Genomic DNA, 20,376 nt, shown 5'->3' on the forward strand with positions numbered 1-20,376 from the left:
CTCTATCAAGAAGTGTTTAAGTAAATGTGTTACTTTCTGCAAAGACAAAGAAATTCTAACACCACCTCAAACAAAACTATTGTGGTCTCATTAAATGTACAAGATATTGCTTTCTAATCAGTGGTTTTGAAAGGAAAAGGAAATGAAAATTAAGAGGAAATGGAAAAGGACATGGAAAGGAAAGGAAATGAAATGAAAGGAAGCTATCCTGTAATCAAACAAACCAGATTGTCACTATCTGTTGTTTAAAGACATTTGGATTAAAGTAATCCAGAAATGTACAGGGTCTAAAATTAATTGAAATTAAATTGAGAATAAAAAAAGCTATGATTCTTCAATTTGTGTAACTGAGTGCCTTTGTTGGGTTCATCATTTCACATGTGGCTTTCAGTTAGAAGAACAAAATATTAGGAAGTTGTAAAAAAGGACAACTTTAAAAAGATTGTGTATGTTTGTATGTGATGTGAAATTATGGAACAGTCTAGAACAGATTCTTAAACAATGCCAGGATATTAATCAATTTAAATAGTTGTAAAATATATATTATTAAAAGAATGTAATGATGAAAGTTATTGAAAAAGGATAAAATGAGAAAGATATGATGAAATTTCAGTTAATGGCTATTTGCATTATTATGTATGTTTTTATACGTTATAAAACGTAAATGTACAAATGGAATTAAATATTTAATATGTCAAAGATGCCAAAAGGATAAAATATGTCTCATGTAAAAAGAGAAGAAATACATTAAGTACTGTAATAGATGAATTATGCATGTGGTAATGGGGTGGGAAAATAATATAATAATAATTGTGTTTCATCCTCGTGTGTTTCATTCATTTTCGACCATGTTGAAATGTACTTTTTGTGAAAGATATTTTATGTATGATATTTTTGTTCAAAACAAATAAAACCAAATCAAATTAAATTAAATCAATTATGCAGCAGAGAGACTGATCTAAAAGTCCATCTGATTTATACTTCTGCGTCGAGTGATTGGCGTGACCCACGGCGTCTTCCTTGCGCGTTGTCGTGCATTTATACTTCTGCTCTGCAATAACACTTCACTAGCTGGCAGAAGGTGTTTATTTTAATCTGCGTCGAGTTTCTTTGTTGGTGTTTTGTTTTTTCTAAACGCTACTTTAATGTACAAGTAGCTAAAACTCATTCATTCAGAGGCGGGACTAGCAGTAACCGGTGGACGTGCAACAACATTAATCTTAAGGTAAACACAAAATAAATGTTTCCATCTAGAGCTCCTTCACGGGACTCGACACTTGTAAACACTCGCTCCAACACTCACTCCAACAGGCTCGTGGCTCTCAGCACCGGCCATGCTTGTCAAAGCTAGCTAAGCCGATCAATCACAGAGCTCGCGCTACGTAATTTTTTGAGAAGTGCACATCAGTGTCGGCTTCAGCCATGGCGAGGGCTATGTGACCACATGCAGGGTGCGGGTTGTTGCTAGATCAAATATGCTTACGGCATAGAAGATTTATATTATTTCTTAGGGCTCCCATTAATTGTATTGTATTAACATCTACCCCCATCCCAAATCTAAACCCAACCGTCACAGTAACGTAAAAACATTAGTTGTAGCAAGTAGTATTTATGTTATCTATTAAATTACCCGGCAGCGCGGTGGTGCAGTGGTCAGCACAATCACATTACAGCAAGAAAGTCTCTGGTTAAAGGCCAGGCCTGGTCAGTTGGCATTTCAGTGTGGAGTTTGCATGTTCTCCCTGTGTTGGCGCGGGGTTCCTCCGGGTGCTCCGGTTTCCAAAAAAGTCCAAAGACATGCGCTATAGGAGAATTTGGTAAGGTAAATTGTTCATAGTGTATGTGTGGAAAATTGTGTGTATGCCAATGTTAGGTTGCAGCTGGAAGGGCATCTGCTGCGTAGAACATATGCTGGATAGGTTGGCGGTTCATTCCGCTGTGGTGATCCTAGATTGATAAAGGGACTAAGCCGAAAAGAAAACGAATGAATGACTGAATTAAATGACCTAATAAATTTTATTTTTTACAATCTACCCCAACCCTAAACCCAACTGTCAAAGTACTGTAAAAATATAAATTATTGTTATACAGTTCAGCGTCAGAACATGCACATGTGCTTGATGCAGAAGTATAAATCAAAAGTATAAGTCATTTGAGCCATAATGTCCACATCTGCAGTGAAAATAAATAAATAAATAAAACAATTCCAGCAAACTTTAGCAAATATAATTTGCAAAAATGGTCAAACTGTTAACCTGTCAAGATTTTACAAATTAAATTATGAAGTATATTTGTAAAATACAATTGTACTGTAAGCATACATCACAACAGTATTGCTTGAACAAAATATTTCCAAAAAAAGTATTGAAAAAATATACAGATTACAGTTATGTACAGATATACAGTATTGTGTATAAAACATGATAATCATATCTTTTAAGTATATAATATGTACGCACGTAATCACACATTATTAATCACTGAAAGATAAGAATCTGGTAATTCTTTGTATTTGATCTTTCTATTGGGAGAGAATGCTCAGATGGCACTGCTCTAAACAGCAACAGTAACATATTATAAATATTAGCAATGAACATCATAGGTTTTAACTCTCACAGACATTTATTGATGACTTCCCAATTCACCCCCTAAGCTTTTAATGCTTCTTGATATTCCCTTTCCACTCTGATGAATTGGAAATTTGGAGAATAATGATTCAGAGACGAGCATGCTGGGCAATCTCAGTGTTTTGAAAAGTATTACTGGTATGAGTCTTCATGATGTGCCATTGTTCTCTCCATAAATTTCCCATATTCTATTATTGCTCTGTCTGACAGGTTGACAGTCTCACAGGGGAGATTTTGCTGACTGCTGGTTTTTGAGATTTAAGGAAATTGAAAGAATGTTCTGTTTACTTGGTCATTCGTCATATTTTGGTATTTTGCAATGGTCGGTGACATCGATTAATAAAAACTCAGAAGACACAGTAACATACCTGGTCTGTCGCAGCGGGATTGGAAGGGAAATACACAGGAAAGGGTCAAAAGTGTTGCTCTGTTTAAGGCAATGCGGGCATGTCAAGGATGACCTGAAACACAAAAGTGACCACATTTCATTATATTCTTTTGAAAGCACACACAGACACGCCATACAATAAAATTCATCAACATTTCAAAAGCTGTTATTTAAAAATGGCTGTGATTTTGGTCATACATCTTTAGTAGGTTTTTAAATGCCCATATGCTCTAATTCTCATTCACAACTTCTGTGGAACATTAGGTCAATTCAGCTGGTCCAAACTACATCCTTAAGTTTGCCAAACATATCTTAAGTATGCAAGAACTGTATTTGCAAGATTGTTTTCCACATGTTTATGCAGCTACAAAGAACTGTGTAATACATTACAAACTGAAGATATTAAAATTGAATTCATATATAGTTAGCTTCCACTACCTAAATATATTTTTATTTATTAATATTTTATTATTTTTTATCCACAAAGGCTCATGTTTGGTGATCCATTAAGTTTGAATCCCAACAAGATGTGTGACCAATAGAAAAATCAATGCCACCGTCTAGGGGAGAGCGGGGCACAAAGTAACACTGTTTGGTTTTGGCCAAATAAAGAACAAAGTAATGGGGTTTAATAAACCATTTTTTTTTTACCAACAACACACAAGCCTTTCCTACAAATGAGCACTGAAAGTATGACTGCCGGGCCTATGGTTTCGGTGCAGTATTCTCAAAAATGCCAGGAGTAAAAATGTTACTATATAACCCACCTGCGGGGCAAGTTGTAACAGACAGGGTGACCTGTAACACATGCTTAAAAATGCAGATTCCATACAATTAATTTAAATTCAGTTCACTTTAAATTGTTTATTTCCTCAGTACTCAATTTGTTCATTCTACATAGCACAGCATGTTTATTTATCTACTGGATAAACACATTTGGATTTATTTGCATTATTATCCATTATTATATAATCCATTTATTTGCAATATTAGCAATAAAATATTTTTTTTCTATTAAAAAAGTATTTTCTAATAAAAACATGTTTTATTTAAAGAGCCCATATTATGGGTTTTTGAAAATTCCCCTCCATGTAGTGTGTAACACAGCTCTAAGTGAAGTGAAGTATCCAGCTAAGGCTTAAATCTGTAAGAGTACAGTGTTTAATACTGTTGATTCATCTATAAAAGAGTCGACTCATAGTGCTTCAAACGAGTCGCCTTGATACCGATTCATTAGGTGTTTCGCCATGACGTACGAACGAAACCAAGTTATTCACGTGCACGCGCAAACCCGGGAGATTTCAAACCTGAGGCCCCGCCCTCTGACGCAGAAACCCAGACACACACACACACACACACACACCCACACCCACAAACACACACACAAACATGCCGGTCGATTGAAGTCACACTGCAGATGGATATATTGAGTCTCTACCCAAAGATGAAACCTCAGCATTATAGCCAAGCTTTGAACAGTTGGAAACTACTGTAAACTTTTGGAAACTACATGCTACAAAGAATACTTCATCAGCGTTTGTTAAAGGAAGGATCAGTAAAGAGTAACTTACTGATGGACGTCAGGATGGGTTTCCTCCTCCATTTCTCAAGTGTAAGTACGTGTGATTAAAGTTGCCTCGTTGACTCTAGCTTGCAAATGTATTTAGTTGTGATTTGTTACTTGTAACCGCGTGTACTGTATCAGGTTAACTGGCTATATTCTCTTATCGCGTGCAAAGTCACGTTAAAAACGCGACGCGTGCTGCTTTGTTAACGGAGCTCCGTGGACGAGGAGTAGTGTGTGTGTCTGTGTGTGCGTGTGCGCGCGCTGTCGTCCGGAGGTGTGTGTGTTTGTGTGTGTGTGTGTGCGCGCGTTGTCGTCCGGAGCAGGGTTAAGTGCGTGTGTGTGTGTGCAATATGTGTGTGTGTGTCTGTGAAAAGAGCAGAGTGAGAAGCTAGGAGATCTCCTCAACTGTTTTTGGAGTTTTTGCTCAATAAAATAGTCGTCTGAATTTTCAAGTCCATAGTCTGTATTTACATTGACCCACTGGCAGCTAAACTCCACGCCTACACTATCGAGCGTGTATGAACTGTGATTACTTTTATATTGCTGATTAGCTGTTTGACATTTCACTCTTTGACTGAAGGCAGTCGACCAATCGCAACAGACTGTCATCGATCCAATCAGCGCAGATTAGCTTCGCGCTAAGGAGGGGTTTGGGAACAAATGAATCACTGGACGATTCATACAGGAGTCGCTGGGATAATTAGGTAAAAATAAATGCAGATTATAAGACCACGAAAGTGTTTTTTGACCTTGCATGCATACTAAACTGTTGTTGGAGACCCTTACAACCAAGATATGACCCTATTTCATGTATAATATGGGCTCTTTAAAACGTTCCCAACATTACACTCTGTCACCGACTCGGTCCCAGTCATTCCCCTCGCTGGCCAGCAGAGGCCGCCATCTCCGGACTTCTAGCATTACATCATCCACATACGCTGATTGTGCATACACCTGTTCCGAATCAAGCCTAACGACCCACGTACCCTTTATAAGCCAGTTCCAAACACTCAGTCAGTGCGAAGTCTTGTTTAGCCCCGGCCAGCATTTCTGAGCGTTATTCCCTGCCTGATTCTTCGTGCATTACTCCAGCCTGTTTCTGACTCTGCTTCGCCTTCTGCCTGCTTACAACCCACGCCTGATACACGGACTCTGATACTCGCTACCTGCCCACGACCCACGCTTGATACACGGACTCTGATACTTGCAGCCTGCCCACAACCCATGCCTGGTAAACCCCTCTGTGTCTGTTCATTGCTAGTCTTGATACTTCATAGACTGTTGTGGATGTGTGTTTGCACGCTAGTGCATATTGTGTGTTTGAGTGAAAGCTTGACTAATAAATACTGCATAATGGATCTCTCTGTGTCAGTCTCCTCGTTACACACTCAAAATTCAAAAATTATTTTGTTCATTTGCGTTCAATTGCTTTCTCGGTTGGTTTGTGTTCACACTGACTTTTTTTCCTTCTGAACCCCGATACGCTTATGTCATCGAGCTGCTGTTGTGGGTATGGCAGTTGCTAGGTGACGGACACAAAAGCAAAGTGCTAAAATGGAAAGACGTATGCACATCGTGGTCGTTCTGCTTTTACTGAATCTTTTGGTTTTGGACATACAGAAAGAGACTCGCGTCTATCTGCCGCAAAAAAAAAAAAAATTCTAAACGTTCAAAACATATGTCTGCAGAAGTCATTTTTGCAAGCAGACATTATAACTATGATTGCCCTGGCTGGTTTTCATGAGCCATATGAAAATGATTTCATATTGTATAGTTGGTGGTTCACTTCCTTTATTTGACACGATAGCACTCATACTAAAAGTGAACTGGACCAGAGTTTGCGTGAACCGTACCCCAGACCATCTCTTTTAAGCGAACTCGCTACAGTTTAGGGATGTGCACCAGAGATCAAAAGACATGCTTATACAAGCTAAACGTACCGTACTCTGACGTCAAACGATCATGGGTGCGGACCAAAAGTGCTAGTGTAAAAGCACCCAAACACGTTGCATTTTACCCTGCGTTACTTTGTGCCTCACACTCCCCTATGATCTAAATTATAGGAACAAACATTAAATCTTAAGACGTGAACTGCAGGAAACTGATCTTCATTTTACAAGACACGGCAGATTGTGACATTATATTGTAACCACTGCAGTGTCTCAAGTAAATTGCTCAAAGGCTAGAGTGAATTTTGCTAAACATGTGAAATAATTGCTTACTTGTCTTGCATAATCTTCCCGAAATGCAAAACAACACAAATAAACAGTTTCCTCTTGAAGAGAAAGATTGTTTTTTGGAAGCACAGTTTGACATCATGCCCACACATTGGGGACTGTGTGAGTGTGTCCTTCTCAGAGCCCGATATAGAGCTTCCCTTCATGATTCAACAGCTGAACACTGGAAATGCATTTGTGTTCTGCAGGTGCAACGTGTTCACCTGCAGAGAAAACGACAGCCTACAAAACCAGCAGAGATGAGCATGCATTGACATATTCACCGAGACAGGAAGCTCCTGGAATGCACTGATTTCAATATCCCAGCAGGAACACACACAAAAAAAGTAGACTGAGAACGATGAAAAATGAACGCGGAAGCAGAGGGGATGATGGGAATGAGAAATAAAGATGGAAGAGACATCTGTAAATGCGGTAAATGAAAAAGAAAGCGAGGGAACAGCAGATGCAGAATGTGGCTGAGATTGCATCATGTTGGGGTTCCAATTGTCTGGCATGAACTCGACACAGCTGTCTTATGAAGCGGCGGAGACCCCTTAAAATAGAAGCACATACACCTACCACAGCCATATTTTGCACCATACACAAACAGATAATGTGTAAAAGAGTTTACTAGAGTGTAAGGGGAATTAGTGTGTTGACTGTAAATAAATAATGAACTGTGAGAATAACTGCATATGAGCATCAAATCAGCACTGATAATATTGCTCATTAACTGTGACGACTGAGTCAGTTTAACATTGATTCAGTTCAGAGCTAATGTCAGGAGAGTTTCCTCATCAAAAAAATGACTGAATCTGTTGTTTGTGCAAACAGCTTATTATGATCTATAGTTACATTTAAAGTTTAGTGCCCTCTAGTGGATACACAGTTGAAATTATGGCTGCCATAAGCGTATGCAATCATAGACTGTATAAGATATAGATGTAGTATCCGTGACATCACCCATAGGTTTCTGAAGCTCGCAAATGAAGCTACAAGTAGGCGTGGCCAACCGGCGCCATTTTGGCACCTACCAAGGGATAAGTTCCTGGAGCCAGCCCCCAAAGGCGAATCGATGAATTGCAGTTTCAGCTACTTCCGTATTGGCTTCATGAGGGAGAGTGAGAGGTTGCCGCTTGTACACAATGTAGTGTGTAGATTTATAGACAGTCCCGTACCCAAGTTTGACAAGTTTTTGAAAACGATTCTCAGTTCACTAAAGATTTTTTTTTATCAATACACATGTTCTCAGGGACTGAACCCATGATTCAAACACCAAGTGAGTTTAGCCAGTGGAGTAAAGTAATGAATTACATAAAATAATAAAATTCATATTATAAAATTCAGTAGTATTTAGAACAGACACTTTTATCTACTTGCATTACATTTTTTGGCAATTAATTGTTTTACTGGAGTATGATTTTCAAGTATTCTTTACACCACCAATTTTAACATTTAAACACATTTTCACTACTTAAGTAAAATTATTATAGGATCATATTTTAGAATAGAGACAAATTAAAGGAACATGTTATGTTAAAGTAGAGACAACAAGATTCAGCTGTAATAAGAAGATTATTCTGTATCATACATAAGTTAATGTTGGATTTGTTTCAGCTAACACTGCACTGCACTAATTTTCTTTTTTGCTATTCGCATCTATGTAATAATAATGAAGATAATAGTAACAATAATAATTATAATAATAATCACAACAACAACAACAACAACAATTATAGTTCATTCCATTTATACAGTACTTTACGGTACTTTAATGGTACAGTACCATTACAGATTTGCAAGGGAGTGGGAATCTCCTCAATCACCACCAGTGTGCAGCATCACACTTCTTTGACACGATGTCTCAAGTATACATAGATGTAGCACTATGGATGTGTATTGACTGGTTTTACTGATTATAAATGACATGATGAAAATCATAGTTGGTAATAGAATGCAAGCCCTGTTAGGTAATGTATTATGTAAGTGGGGGTTACTAGAAACAATAAATCTAATAAATCAGTGTTTTACATTTTCTATAAATTGCAAATATTCATGTTTTGGAATGTGATTTTAAAATCTAGATATGATGTAATCAGCTGCTAAAGGCATAATTAAAAACACTGATTTGTAATACAATTAAAGTCAAAATTATTAGCCCCCCTGAATTATTTTTTTTTTTTTAAATATAAAATAATTATTTATTTTTTCCCTAATTTCTGTTTGATGAAGAGAAGATTTTTTCAACACATTTCTAAACATAATAGTTTTAATAACTCATTTCTAATAACTGATTTAATTTATATTTGCCATGATGACAGTAAACAACATTTGACTAGATATTTTTCAAGACACTTCTATACAGCTTAAAGTGACATTTAAAGGCTTTACTAGGTTAATTAGGTTTACTAGGCAGGTTATGGTAATTAGGCGAGTTATTGTATAATGATGGTTTGTTCTGTAGAATATCAAGAAAAAAAAAAAGAAAAAAAAAATATATATATATAACTTAAAGGGGCTATTAATTTTGACCTTAAAAAGGGGTTTGAAAAAATAAAAATAAAAACTAGCCAAAACTTTTATTCTAGCCAAAATAAAACAAATAAGACTTACTCCAGAAGAAAAAAAAATTATCAGACATACTGTGTCCTTGCTCTGTTAAACATCATTTGGGAAATATTTAAAAATAAAAAAAAGTAATTCAAAGGGTAGCTAGTAATTTTTCAACTGTATACCCCAACATAGTTATTTCTATAAATAAATATATCTGGGTTTTAAACATGGGTTTAAATAACTCAAATAATACTTATTTGACCAAGGTTAATAGTTAACATTTTCTGAAGGTTAGAAACTTTATTGTTAAGAAAGACAGCGGTCCTAACTTTGAACCCTGCAGGTTCACACCATAAGTCAAACCATAAGGTCACTTTCCCAATGCCATTTTAAATCAGAGTGCCACTTGAAAGCATGTCCACTGAGAAAAATGACTTTGTCAGATGGGCATGTCAGAAGAGCATGACTGGTTTGTTGGTTTAAGGTGAAGTCAAACTACTGTATTCCCCAAAGCATTGTTATGAAATATCAAGTCAATGAATGTTTTTTTTTTTTTTTTCATGAGATACAATTACAATAAAAGTGTACAAAAAAAAAGTCAAACCTCTTTGCTCTATGGCAGAGCTTTGATCTAAATGCATGTTTGATCTACATGGTGCAATCCCTTCTTGTTAAAGATTCTTTTTGGCATATTGTTTTACAGTACTATTATGTATCTATTTATTTATTTATTGCTGATGACCAAACCATCATTATTATTACTAATTTAAAAGGTACACTACATTCTATATTGTACAACAGTAATATATTTATGTTACAACTTCTTCACAATGAATAAAGTCGTTATTGCTACAGTAAATTAAAAATAAATCCTAATCAAATCATGACAAATTGTAGAAAAGGTCTTAAACTCCTAAATACACATTTTTCCACTTTTTTTTTTTTGTTATGTTGGAAAGGTAATAAAATGAAAACCATTTATCATCATGCTACAACCTGTGGGACCATTTGTGCTTGCATTTTCAAACGATTGTCGTCTAAACATAAAGCAATGCATAACAAACTATATGCAATTTGAAAGCTTAAATTTTGTAATTTCTACAGTACTTAGCATAATTAAGTACACACCATTTTGAAAATGAATATTTTTATCTATTCCTCAGTGAATATAGGCCATATATTTTGGTGCATTTAAACAAAACAGATTTGTTAAACAGACATATTTATTAGAATTCTATTTTAGTCATCTAACATTTTTAGAAATTGAAAGATAAAATTAGTTGGAAACCGCAAATAAAAAATGTGATATCAAAATTAGTAAAAACTGTAGTAATAGTGTATAATTCAAGATTTATCCTAGAAAATAAATTGATGTATTAGTTAACACACTTATGTTGCCCTATATGAGCTATTGTTTTGAAATTTAGGGGAATACATATAAATATAATGTATGATCCTTATGTACAATGCAGAAAAAAAAGAATTGGAATAATAGAAAATGTGGGGTAGATACTTAAGTTCAATGATTTGGTTAAATTTAATAACAGCACGATTTATGTTTAAAGCTAGGAATAAATTACTGAAATGCATACAAAGGTTTTTTGAAGAAAGACAAGGGGGATAAAATCTGAGAGAAGAACAACATTTTAGGAGGTTGAAAACAGGGACAATGTTAAGAAGTTTGTGTATGTCTTTATGTGGTGTGAAATTATGGAAAAGTTTAGAACAGATTCGTAAACAATGTCAGGATATTAATCAATTAAAAAGTTGTATAAATATATATTATAAAAGGAATATAATGATGAATAGAGGTGATTGAAAAAGGATAAAATGAGAAGGGTATGATGAAATTTTAATACTATGTATTTTTTGGGTCTATGTTATGAAATGTAAATGTTCAAATTAATTAAACATATAATCTGTTAAAGATGCCAAAAGGATAAAATATGTCTCATGCAAGGCTCATATGTGTCATGTAAAAAGAAGATATAAGTAAAAGAAGAAATAAGTTGAAGTAATAGATGAATGATGTGTAGTAATGGGGTGGAAAAGTAATAGACTTGTAATTCATCCTGCTCCATATCAACCATGCTGAAATGTTTTATTATTATTATTTTTAATTATTGTTAAAGAATTTTTATGTATGATATTTCTGTTCGAAAAAAATAAATAAAATAAAATAAAATAATACACTTGCAAAAAATAAATAATAAATAATAATAATAATAATATAACCTTCTGTTGTGATGAGTCAGAAGGCATTGAATCCATTTGCAAGCTTTATTAAGAGCACACATACAAACAAACACAAAGGGACAATCCAGGAGACAGAACGTGGGACAGGCAAAAGTTCAAAGGCAGGCAGATATCTTACTGGTCAGAATAACAGGCTGGAGATCAGGGGCAGGCAGATGTCTTTCGTAATCGTAGAACAAGCACAGGGTCAGAAACACAGATCAGTCCGAAGCAGGGAGTATGGAACGCTCAGAAATGACAGCCAGGCAAATCAAGACTTCGCAACGAACCGGAGCGTGAGTGTGGTATATATACACGAGAGCTGATGAGTTGCACCTGGACCGTAATCAGTGCCAGGTAGCAGGGCTTATGGGATTTTGAGTCCGTGAGTCGAATCAGAATTCTGGCGATGGTTTCCTCTGGTGGTGCACAAGAGGGTTGGCATCGCCCTCATTTACAACAGAACCCCCCTCCTGCGAGCGGCTCCTGAAGCGAGAAGGCACCTGACGCCGGGGTCTACCGCGCTGTCGGGGGGCTGGTTTCTCTGGGAACCTTTGATGAAACTCTTCCGTGAGAGTTGGGTCTAGAATATCTCTAGCATTCACCCAGGACCGTTCCTCTGGACCGTACCCTTCCCAGTCCACCAGATATTGGAGGGCGCCACCCCGACGTCGAGAGTCCAGCACTTCTCGAACGAGGTAAGCTTCCTCGCCCTCGATCATGACAGGTGGAGGGGTCCTGGTTTCCGATTCCTCCTCAACCGCCTCCTCTCGTGGACCACCAGCGGGTTTGAGTAATGACATGTGGAAAGTGGGAGAAATACGATAATGATTAGGCAAGGCTAAGCGAAAAGACACTGGAGTAATCTGGCGTACAATTTTGAATGGCCCTACATACCTGGGACTGAGTTTGCGGCAGGGCAATCTCAGACGAAGGTCTCGTGTCGACAACCACACCCACTGCCCCGGTTGATACGTGGGTCCCTGGCGTCGGTGACGGTTCGCCTGAATCTCTCTCCTCCTGACTGCCCTCATGAGATGTCTGTGAGCCTGGTTCCAGACATCCTCACTCCGCTGCAGCCAATCCGTGACAGCAGGTAACTCAGTGGGTTCTCCGGACCATGGAAACAGGGGTGGTTGGTAGCCAAGAATACATTTGAATGGCGTAATACCCGTGGCTGGCTTTATTAATGAATTTTGTGCATATTCTGCCCACATCAGATAGCGACTCCAGTCGTGCTGTTGCTGATGACAGTAGGAACGTAGAAATCGAATGACTTCTTGATTCATACGTTCAGTTTGGCCGTTGGATTGAGGATGGTACCCTGAGGTGAGACTAACATTAATATTTAGATTTTTACAGAGAGCGGACCATACCCGGGAAGTGAATTGGGATCCCCTGTCTGAGACGATATCATCAGGTAAGCCAAACATTCGAAATACATGATTGCACAGGGCTTCTGCGGTTTCAAAGGCAGAGGGCAATTTGGGCAACGGTATTAGGCGACAAGCCTTGGAGAAACGATCAACCACCGTGAGAATGACTGTGTTGTTCTGGGAAACAGGGAGATCCGTAATGAAGTCCACCGCTATATGGGACCAGGGCCGTTGCGGAACCGGTAGCGGTTGTAACAGGCCAGCAGGGGTTTGGTGAGATGCCTTCGTGCTTTGGCAAATTTTACATTTCTGAACATAATTAATTACATCCTTCGTGAGGGACGGCCACCAGAAACGGGCTTTGACTAACTCCAAAGTTGCAGTGATGCCTGGATGCCCCGAACTGGGAGTGTCATGAATATGGGTCAGTAATCTGGTACGTATGTTATTGGGTACAAAAATCAGGTGATTCGGACAGTCTACTGGAGGGTTGTTTTCTCAGTTGGCCTCTTGGATCTCGGTAAGTATGTCCCACTGTACTGGAGCCACTAGTAAGTTCGTAGGAATAATGGTTTCATCACTAATTGGGGTTTTATCCTCTGATAGCCTGGATAGTGCATCTGCCTTACTATTTTTACTCCCTGGTCTATAGGTGACAATGAAGTCGAATCTGGTGAAGAACAAAGCCCAACGAGCTTGTCTGGGATTTAGACGTTTGGCTGAGCGAAGATATTCCAGATTCTTGTGGTCAGTTAATATGGTGAATTGCTGACTAGCCCCCTCCAGCCAGTGTCTCCATTCTTCCAGGGCTAATTTCATTGCCAGTAATTCGCGATTTCCCACATCATAGTTTCGTTCTGCGCTGGTCAATTTACGGGAGAAGAAGGCACATGGATACATTTTGGATGGTTGACCCTGACGTTGAGATAACACAGCACCGACTCCTGTGTTGGATGCATCCACTTCCACAATGAAAGGTAGGTCTGGGTTGGGATGACGGAGAATAGGAGCTGTGGTGAATTGAGTCTTCAGATCGCTAAATGCTTGGCGTGCTTCAGAGGACCAGGATAGTTTGTGGGAATTTCGTTTGGTCATGGCTGTTAATGGTGCGGCTATTGAACTAAAGCCTCTGATAAACCGTCTATAGAAGTTGGCAAAACCTAGAAATCGCTGCAACTCCTTGAGATTCTGGGGTAACGGCCATCGTTGAACTGCCTGTACCTTCGTATCATCCATGGTAATCCCTTCTGCACTGATGACGTATCCCAAAAAGGCGATCTGTGTCTGGTGAAATTCACACTTCTCTAATTTGGCGTACAGACGATGTTGAATCATGCGTTGCAACACTATACGTACATGTTCAACATGTTCCTTCATCGTGTTTGAATATATGAGGATGTCGTCGATGTAAATGATGACCCAGCGATCCAGCATATCCCGAAAGACATCGTTCATAAAAGATTGGAACACGGATGGACAGTTTGACAGGCCGAAGGGCATTACCGTGTACTCATAGTGCCCCCTAGTGGTGGAAAACGCGGTCTTCCACTCGTCACCAGCACGGATTCTGACAAGGTTATATGCACTGCGAAGATCAAGCTTGGTATAATATCTAGCCTTTCTTAATTGTTCCAGGGCAGGAGGTACGAGGGGTAATGGATAGCGGAATTTTACGGTGATTTCATTGAGCCCTCGGTAATCAATACAGGGACGTAAACTGCCATCTTTCTTCTTTACAAAGAAGAATCCAGCTGAAGCAGGAGATGTAGAAGGTCGGATGAAACCCTTGGCCAATTCCTCGTCGATATATTCAGACATTGCCTTGTGCTCAGGTTGTGACAGGGGGAATATTCGACCCGTTGGAGGACTTAAACCTGGAATTAACTCAATAGCACAATCACTTGGTCGATGTGGGGGAAGTTGAGTAGCTTTTTGTTTGCTAAAAGCTTCATGTAAGTCATGGTACTCAATGGGGATTAGTTCATCAACGAGTTCAGGTAACACATTGGTGGTTCGTAATGGAATTTTGTGAATGGGTTGGATGCACTGTTTCATGCATGACTCACTCCACTGCAATATCTGTCCGTCCCTCCAGGAGATATGAGGATCATGTCGCCTTAACCAGGGCAGTCCCAACACCAGTGGATGATTAACTGAATCAATAATGTAGAATTGCATTTCTTCAATGTGTAGAACACCAACTTGTAACTGTAGCTTATTCGTAATCATACGGATGCGTCCTTCACCCACAGGACGACCGTCTAGTGCTTCCACTGCAAGACAGGAATCATATGAGCTGAGAGATAGTTCGTGACATAAAGCAAATTTCTTAGATATAAAGTTTCCGGCAGATCCAGAGTCGACAAGAGCCGTAGTATTAATCCTTCTTTTATCAAATTTAATAATCACAGGAATCAGTACACTGAAAAGTGCAGGAACATGGGAAGGACTCACCGATTGAACTGGTGTCTGAGGTCGTACGCTGCAGGTGGATTTCCTGTGCCCTGATTGACCGCAGTACAGGCATAGATGATTTTGCAATCGATGCATTCTTTCTTCATGGGTGAGACGGGTGAAACCCAGTTGCATGGGTTCATCAGGGGGCGTGTCACTTGAAACATGGAGCTGTGTGCGAGGATTTCTACGGCTGCGAATCAGATGATCAAGACGGATGGTAAGTTCAATGAGTTCGTTCAATTTCTTTCCTTCGTCACGGCAAGCCAATTCAGATTGTAGATTGGTATTCAGACCCCGTCTGAATAGTGTCTTCAGTGTATCCTCAACCCAGTTAGTTTGAGCGGCGAGAGTGCGAAATGACAGGGCGTATTCTGCAGCTGTGTTACGCCCCTGTGTAAGAGAAAGTAACTGCTCACCGGGGCTTCTCCCATCTGCTGGGTGCTCGAACACTTCCCGAAATTGCTTGAGAAAAGTTTCAAATGTGGGATAGTTACATTCCTCCTCCTTCCATATCGCTGTAGCCCATTCCAGCGCTTTCCCCGTTAACAGGTTGCATACAAAAGCCACCCGACTAGAATCAGTGGGATATAATGCAGGTTGTTGGTTAACAAATAGTTTGCATTGCAATAAGAAGCCTTTGCAGCGAGAAGGTGACCCATCAAACTTTTCAGGAAAAGCTAATCGGGGACTTACGGTAGCCGGAGCATTGGAGACATGCGTTGGTTGAGAAGCTGTCATGGTAGCAGGCGGGGTAACTGCAGGATTCGGATGACGGAGTTGCTGCATAGCTCTCACCAGTTCCTCCGTGAGAGAAGTTAGATGGGTGAGTTGTTGATGATGGGTGGCTAACTGAGTGGCTTGAGCGGAAAGTTCAGTCGAGACTTGTGCTAAAGCTGCTGGATTCTGTAGTGGCGAAGTCTTCTGTTGTGATGAGTCAGAAGGCATTGAATCCATTTGCAAGCTTTATTAAGAGCACACATACAAACAAACACAAAGGGACAATCCAGGAGACAGAACGTGGGACAGGCAAAAGTTCAAAGGCAGGCAGATATCTTACTGGTCAGAATAACAGGCTGGAGATCAGGGGCAGGCAGATGTCTTTCGTAATCGTAGAACAAGCACAGGGTCAGAAACACAGATCAGTCCGAAGCAGGGAGTATGGAACGCTCAGAAATGACAGCCAGGCAAATCAAGACTTCGCAACGAACCGGAGCGTGAGTGTGGTATATATACACGAGAGCTGATGAGTTGCACCTGGACCGTAATCAGTGCCAGGTAGCAGGGCTTATGGGATTTTGAGTCCGTGAGTCGAATCAGAATTCTGGCGATGGTTCCCTCTGGTGGTGCACAAGAGGGTTGGCATCGCCCTCATTTACAACACCTACAAAATAAAAAATAAAAAAACACTTTTTTTTTGGCTTCTCTTAACTTTTCCTCTTTTTAAATTTGCATTTAATATTATTCCCTCACATATTCAATTCAATTCAGCTTTATTTGTATAGCGCTTTTACAATGTAGATTGTGTCAAAGCAGCTTCACATAAATGGTCATAGCAACTGGATCAGGGTAGTTCAGGTTTTAGTGTTTAAGTTCAGTTCAGTTTAGCTCAGTTCAGTGTGGTTTGAAATCATTACTGAGAGTCCAAACACTGAAGAGCAAATTCATCGATGAGTAGCTTTTCAGATCCTCAACCCCGCAAGCCAGTGGCAACTGGCATATAACTTTGGATGCACTAGTTTTTGGACTGTTATCATAAGTTATTTTGCTAGATAAGCTCCAGATTTGGCTTCAGTACTGACTAATCTAATGTAGTGTCGCCCATAGATATTAATGTTCAACAGTAATTTATTTATCTGTGACAAGGATACCCAAAGGTTAGCAATCAGTTTAAATTAATTCCCATGTAAAAATCATAAAAAACAGAAACCTCAAAATATTTCACCTGTTCTAGATTTTTAGAAAATGTGGTCTGAACATGTATTAAATATTATGAACAAACTAAGAATTCTCAGTTTGTAATGCAATCCCAAAAACACACATCTTGGTTTCTTAAAACAGGTTTTAAAATGTTTTAGAGGCTAATTTTGTGTCTTCTTTTATTTCTAAATTTAAAAAAGTATGAAATAAATGTGTTTTAATGTCTCAAAAAATACACAGAAATAGGGCCGCTATTAGATGGTAACCAATGGAAACTGAATGTCATCTGGTTAAAATTTGTGGTACTTGCGTCCAAACAAAATCGTACTCTAAGCTCACCATTTGAGATATCAACTTCAAGTTTGGAATATCATTTTCTCACATTCTAATTTTCTGATCATTTTTGCATACAACATATTTTGTAAAATACAAATTTAATATAATACAATATAATTTGATTGTCTTATTATTTTCATAACCTGTAATGTTAATCTTTAATCTGACAAGTGTCTTCTGTAAAATGAGACCAAGTTTAAATATGTGCTCCAAAGCGTTGAACATTGAACATGTCATTTTCACATCTGTGCTCAAAAAGTGGGGCCGACAATTGTTAGCATTCAGTAGCTTTCCCTCAGTCTGCAGCGGAGGGACCTGCAATGAAGGCAGCAAACAGTTCAGAACTACTCTTTCTCAACAACACGGCAGGTAGAACTGTTGTGGGTTTTTTCTGTGTCCAAACAAAAGAAGCTATACAAGCTGAGTCTAGGTCCATGCAGTTCATAAAACAAAAAATAAAAATTTAAATAAAGTTTCCTCAGTCTGCTCACTTTTATCACCAAGGAGACACAAATACATTCTCTGAAAAAAAGCTAAGAAAACTGCCGTCAAAACAATCCAAACAGAGCACACTGAGTCCAGCCAGAGGAAACACAGAAGTCTGTCCCATGTCTGCGATTTAGATTTAAAATCAACTCAGCCTCTGGAAAAATATAAAAAATAAAAATCACCCCTAGTCAATGCTTTAGCTACTTCAGAGGGTGTGTTTTAGCAGTATGTCTGTATTAGTCATTTAGATCACACACTTTATCTTATTAACCAACAGTGTATAGCCAAATGTGGCTGTTTAAGGGTGTTTTCACAAGTTATCTTACTGATGCAGCTAAAATCTAATTTTAATGTGGCAGCTGAAGCTAGATTAGTTATCAACACTGCAATCCTATTGCCAGAGAGACCGTAGATAAGCATTTGTGGCTGTCACTCTGTTCTCAAGTGTAGCTGAAGCGGAACCATTATTTCATTTATTTAAATCAATGTTAGGAGACTGAGCCTTTATCACCCACACAAGCACTACAAATAGACATGGGTAATATGGGTTATGTATATTTTTTATTTTATTCATTCATCTTTAATTTATTCCATCATTCATTTATTGTCTCTATAATTAACAGTGCACATCTTGTGCTGTGCTGAATGATACACTGTAACAAACTACTGTATATATTTATACAGTATATAAACATGAGTATCTACATATGCAACCGGTATGCGCCGGACCGAATCAGTATGTGAATTTTAGTGCCTAATTTCAGGGCAACTGGCGCTGCGACAAGGATATAAGCATCAAGAGGTGCATCAAAGCCACACATAGGTAAGCGTTACGTCACACCATCTATAAACATTTAATTCTGAAGAAGTTTGAGGGATATGGACACTATCATCATTAGCCATTTGTTCCTGTTGCTTAGGAATTTATAGAAGGCAATATAGGCTATATTTCACAAGCAAGAATTGTGACACACCAACGTGAAGCAGATGCTTTACGAAAGTTGCGTGTGAAAGGAAATCAGTCAAACCTAATGAAACATTTGAGGGCACATGGATTCAACTTAAAGGCAGATAAATGCACTACCTTTGACAGCTTGCGACATCATCTGGCACTTTCACGGAGTATGTTTACATGAACACCATTACTCCAAAAGTATCTGGATGCAGACTTTATGATGCAAGCTGGGATTACTTTGTTATATCTGTAAAAGTTTAATAAACAGATCAAAAAAGAAATACTCCAAGAGTCTACCATGTAAACATGATTACCTTAAAGGACCCCAGCGACCCGCATAGCTAAATGCAGAAGCTTTTTCTTTCCATTTGGGTTGAACTCTCAAATTCCATTAAAATAACACTCTTCCCCAGTGTTTACTCCATACCAGCATCAAATTATTAAAAATGAAACATCCAAATGTACATGAAACTCTGGAGGAAATGTTGGATATAGTGGAAACGCAATGACGTTAATTGATCTATGTGCTATAACATGTAAAACGGGATCATGAAAGGAAAATTCAAAAACCAACTCATGTATAAACCTTCAAATTGTCTTATTCAGATTAAAGCAAATGATCAGATTACTGATGTTCATGTAAACGTAGTCACAAGCCCCAACCATAAAAGTTCACCGATAACTTTACTGTAAGCTAATATAATATTAATTGCATAATGCAGATCTTGACTCTCAGTAGTGACTATTAAACCACACTGAACTGAGCTAAACTGAACTGAACTTAAACTCTGAAAACTTAACAACACTGTTTCATTTTACTATGATCTTCTATGTGAAGCTGCTTTAAAACAATCTTTATTGCAAATGCGCTATACAAATAAAAGTGAATTTAATTGAACTGTAGACGATCAAAAAAAAAAAAATAGCTTTAAGGGGCTAATAATTTTGACCTTAAAAAATTGAAAACTGCCTTAATTCTAGCCGAAATAAAACAAATAAGACTTTTTTCAAAAGAAAAAAAAATAATTATCAGACATACTGTGAAAATGTGCTTGCTCTGTTAAACATCATTTGGGAAATAAAAAAATAAAAAAATCAAAGAGTAATTCTGACTTCAACTGTATATGTTTTCAACAGGAAGGAAAACATAAAATATACAACTATTTAGTATATATTTTATGCAGTATTTTAATTATAATTTACAATCACATGTACAAATTATGTATACTGTATTTTAATAACACATTTAAAAGGTTC

At 38.1% G+C, this 20,376-nt stretch overlaps 1 protein-coding gene and 1 long non-coding RNA gene across 3 annotated transcripts in view; both read right to left on the reverse strand.

Annotated features, from left to right (window-relative positions):
- LOC147843513 (uncharacterized) overlaps positions 1-20,376 on the reverse strand; it is a 721,012-nt gene that overhangs the window by 116,698 nt on the left and 583,938 nt on the right. The gene's annotated exons all lie outside the window — the stretch shown is intronic.
- usp43a (ubiquitin specific peptidase 43a) overlaps positions 1-20,376 on the reverse strand; it is a 177,747-nt gene that overhangs the window by 81,276 nt on the left and 76,095 nt on the right. For both annotated transcript variants that reach the window (NM_001442042.1, NM_001089402.2), the window contains 1 exon segment: positions 2,996-3,088. In NM_001442042.1, the coding sequence (NP_001428971.1) occupies positions 2,996-3,088 (93 nt within the window).

The sequence above is a fragment of the Danio rerio genome, chromosome 6, assembly GCF_052040795.2.
Source record: "Danio rerio strain M-AB ecotype USA chromosome 6, GRCz13ab, whole genome shotgun sequence".
Lineage (NCBI taxonomy): Eukaryota > Metazoa > Chordata > Actinopteri > Cypriniformes > Danionidae > Danio > Danio rerio.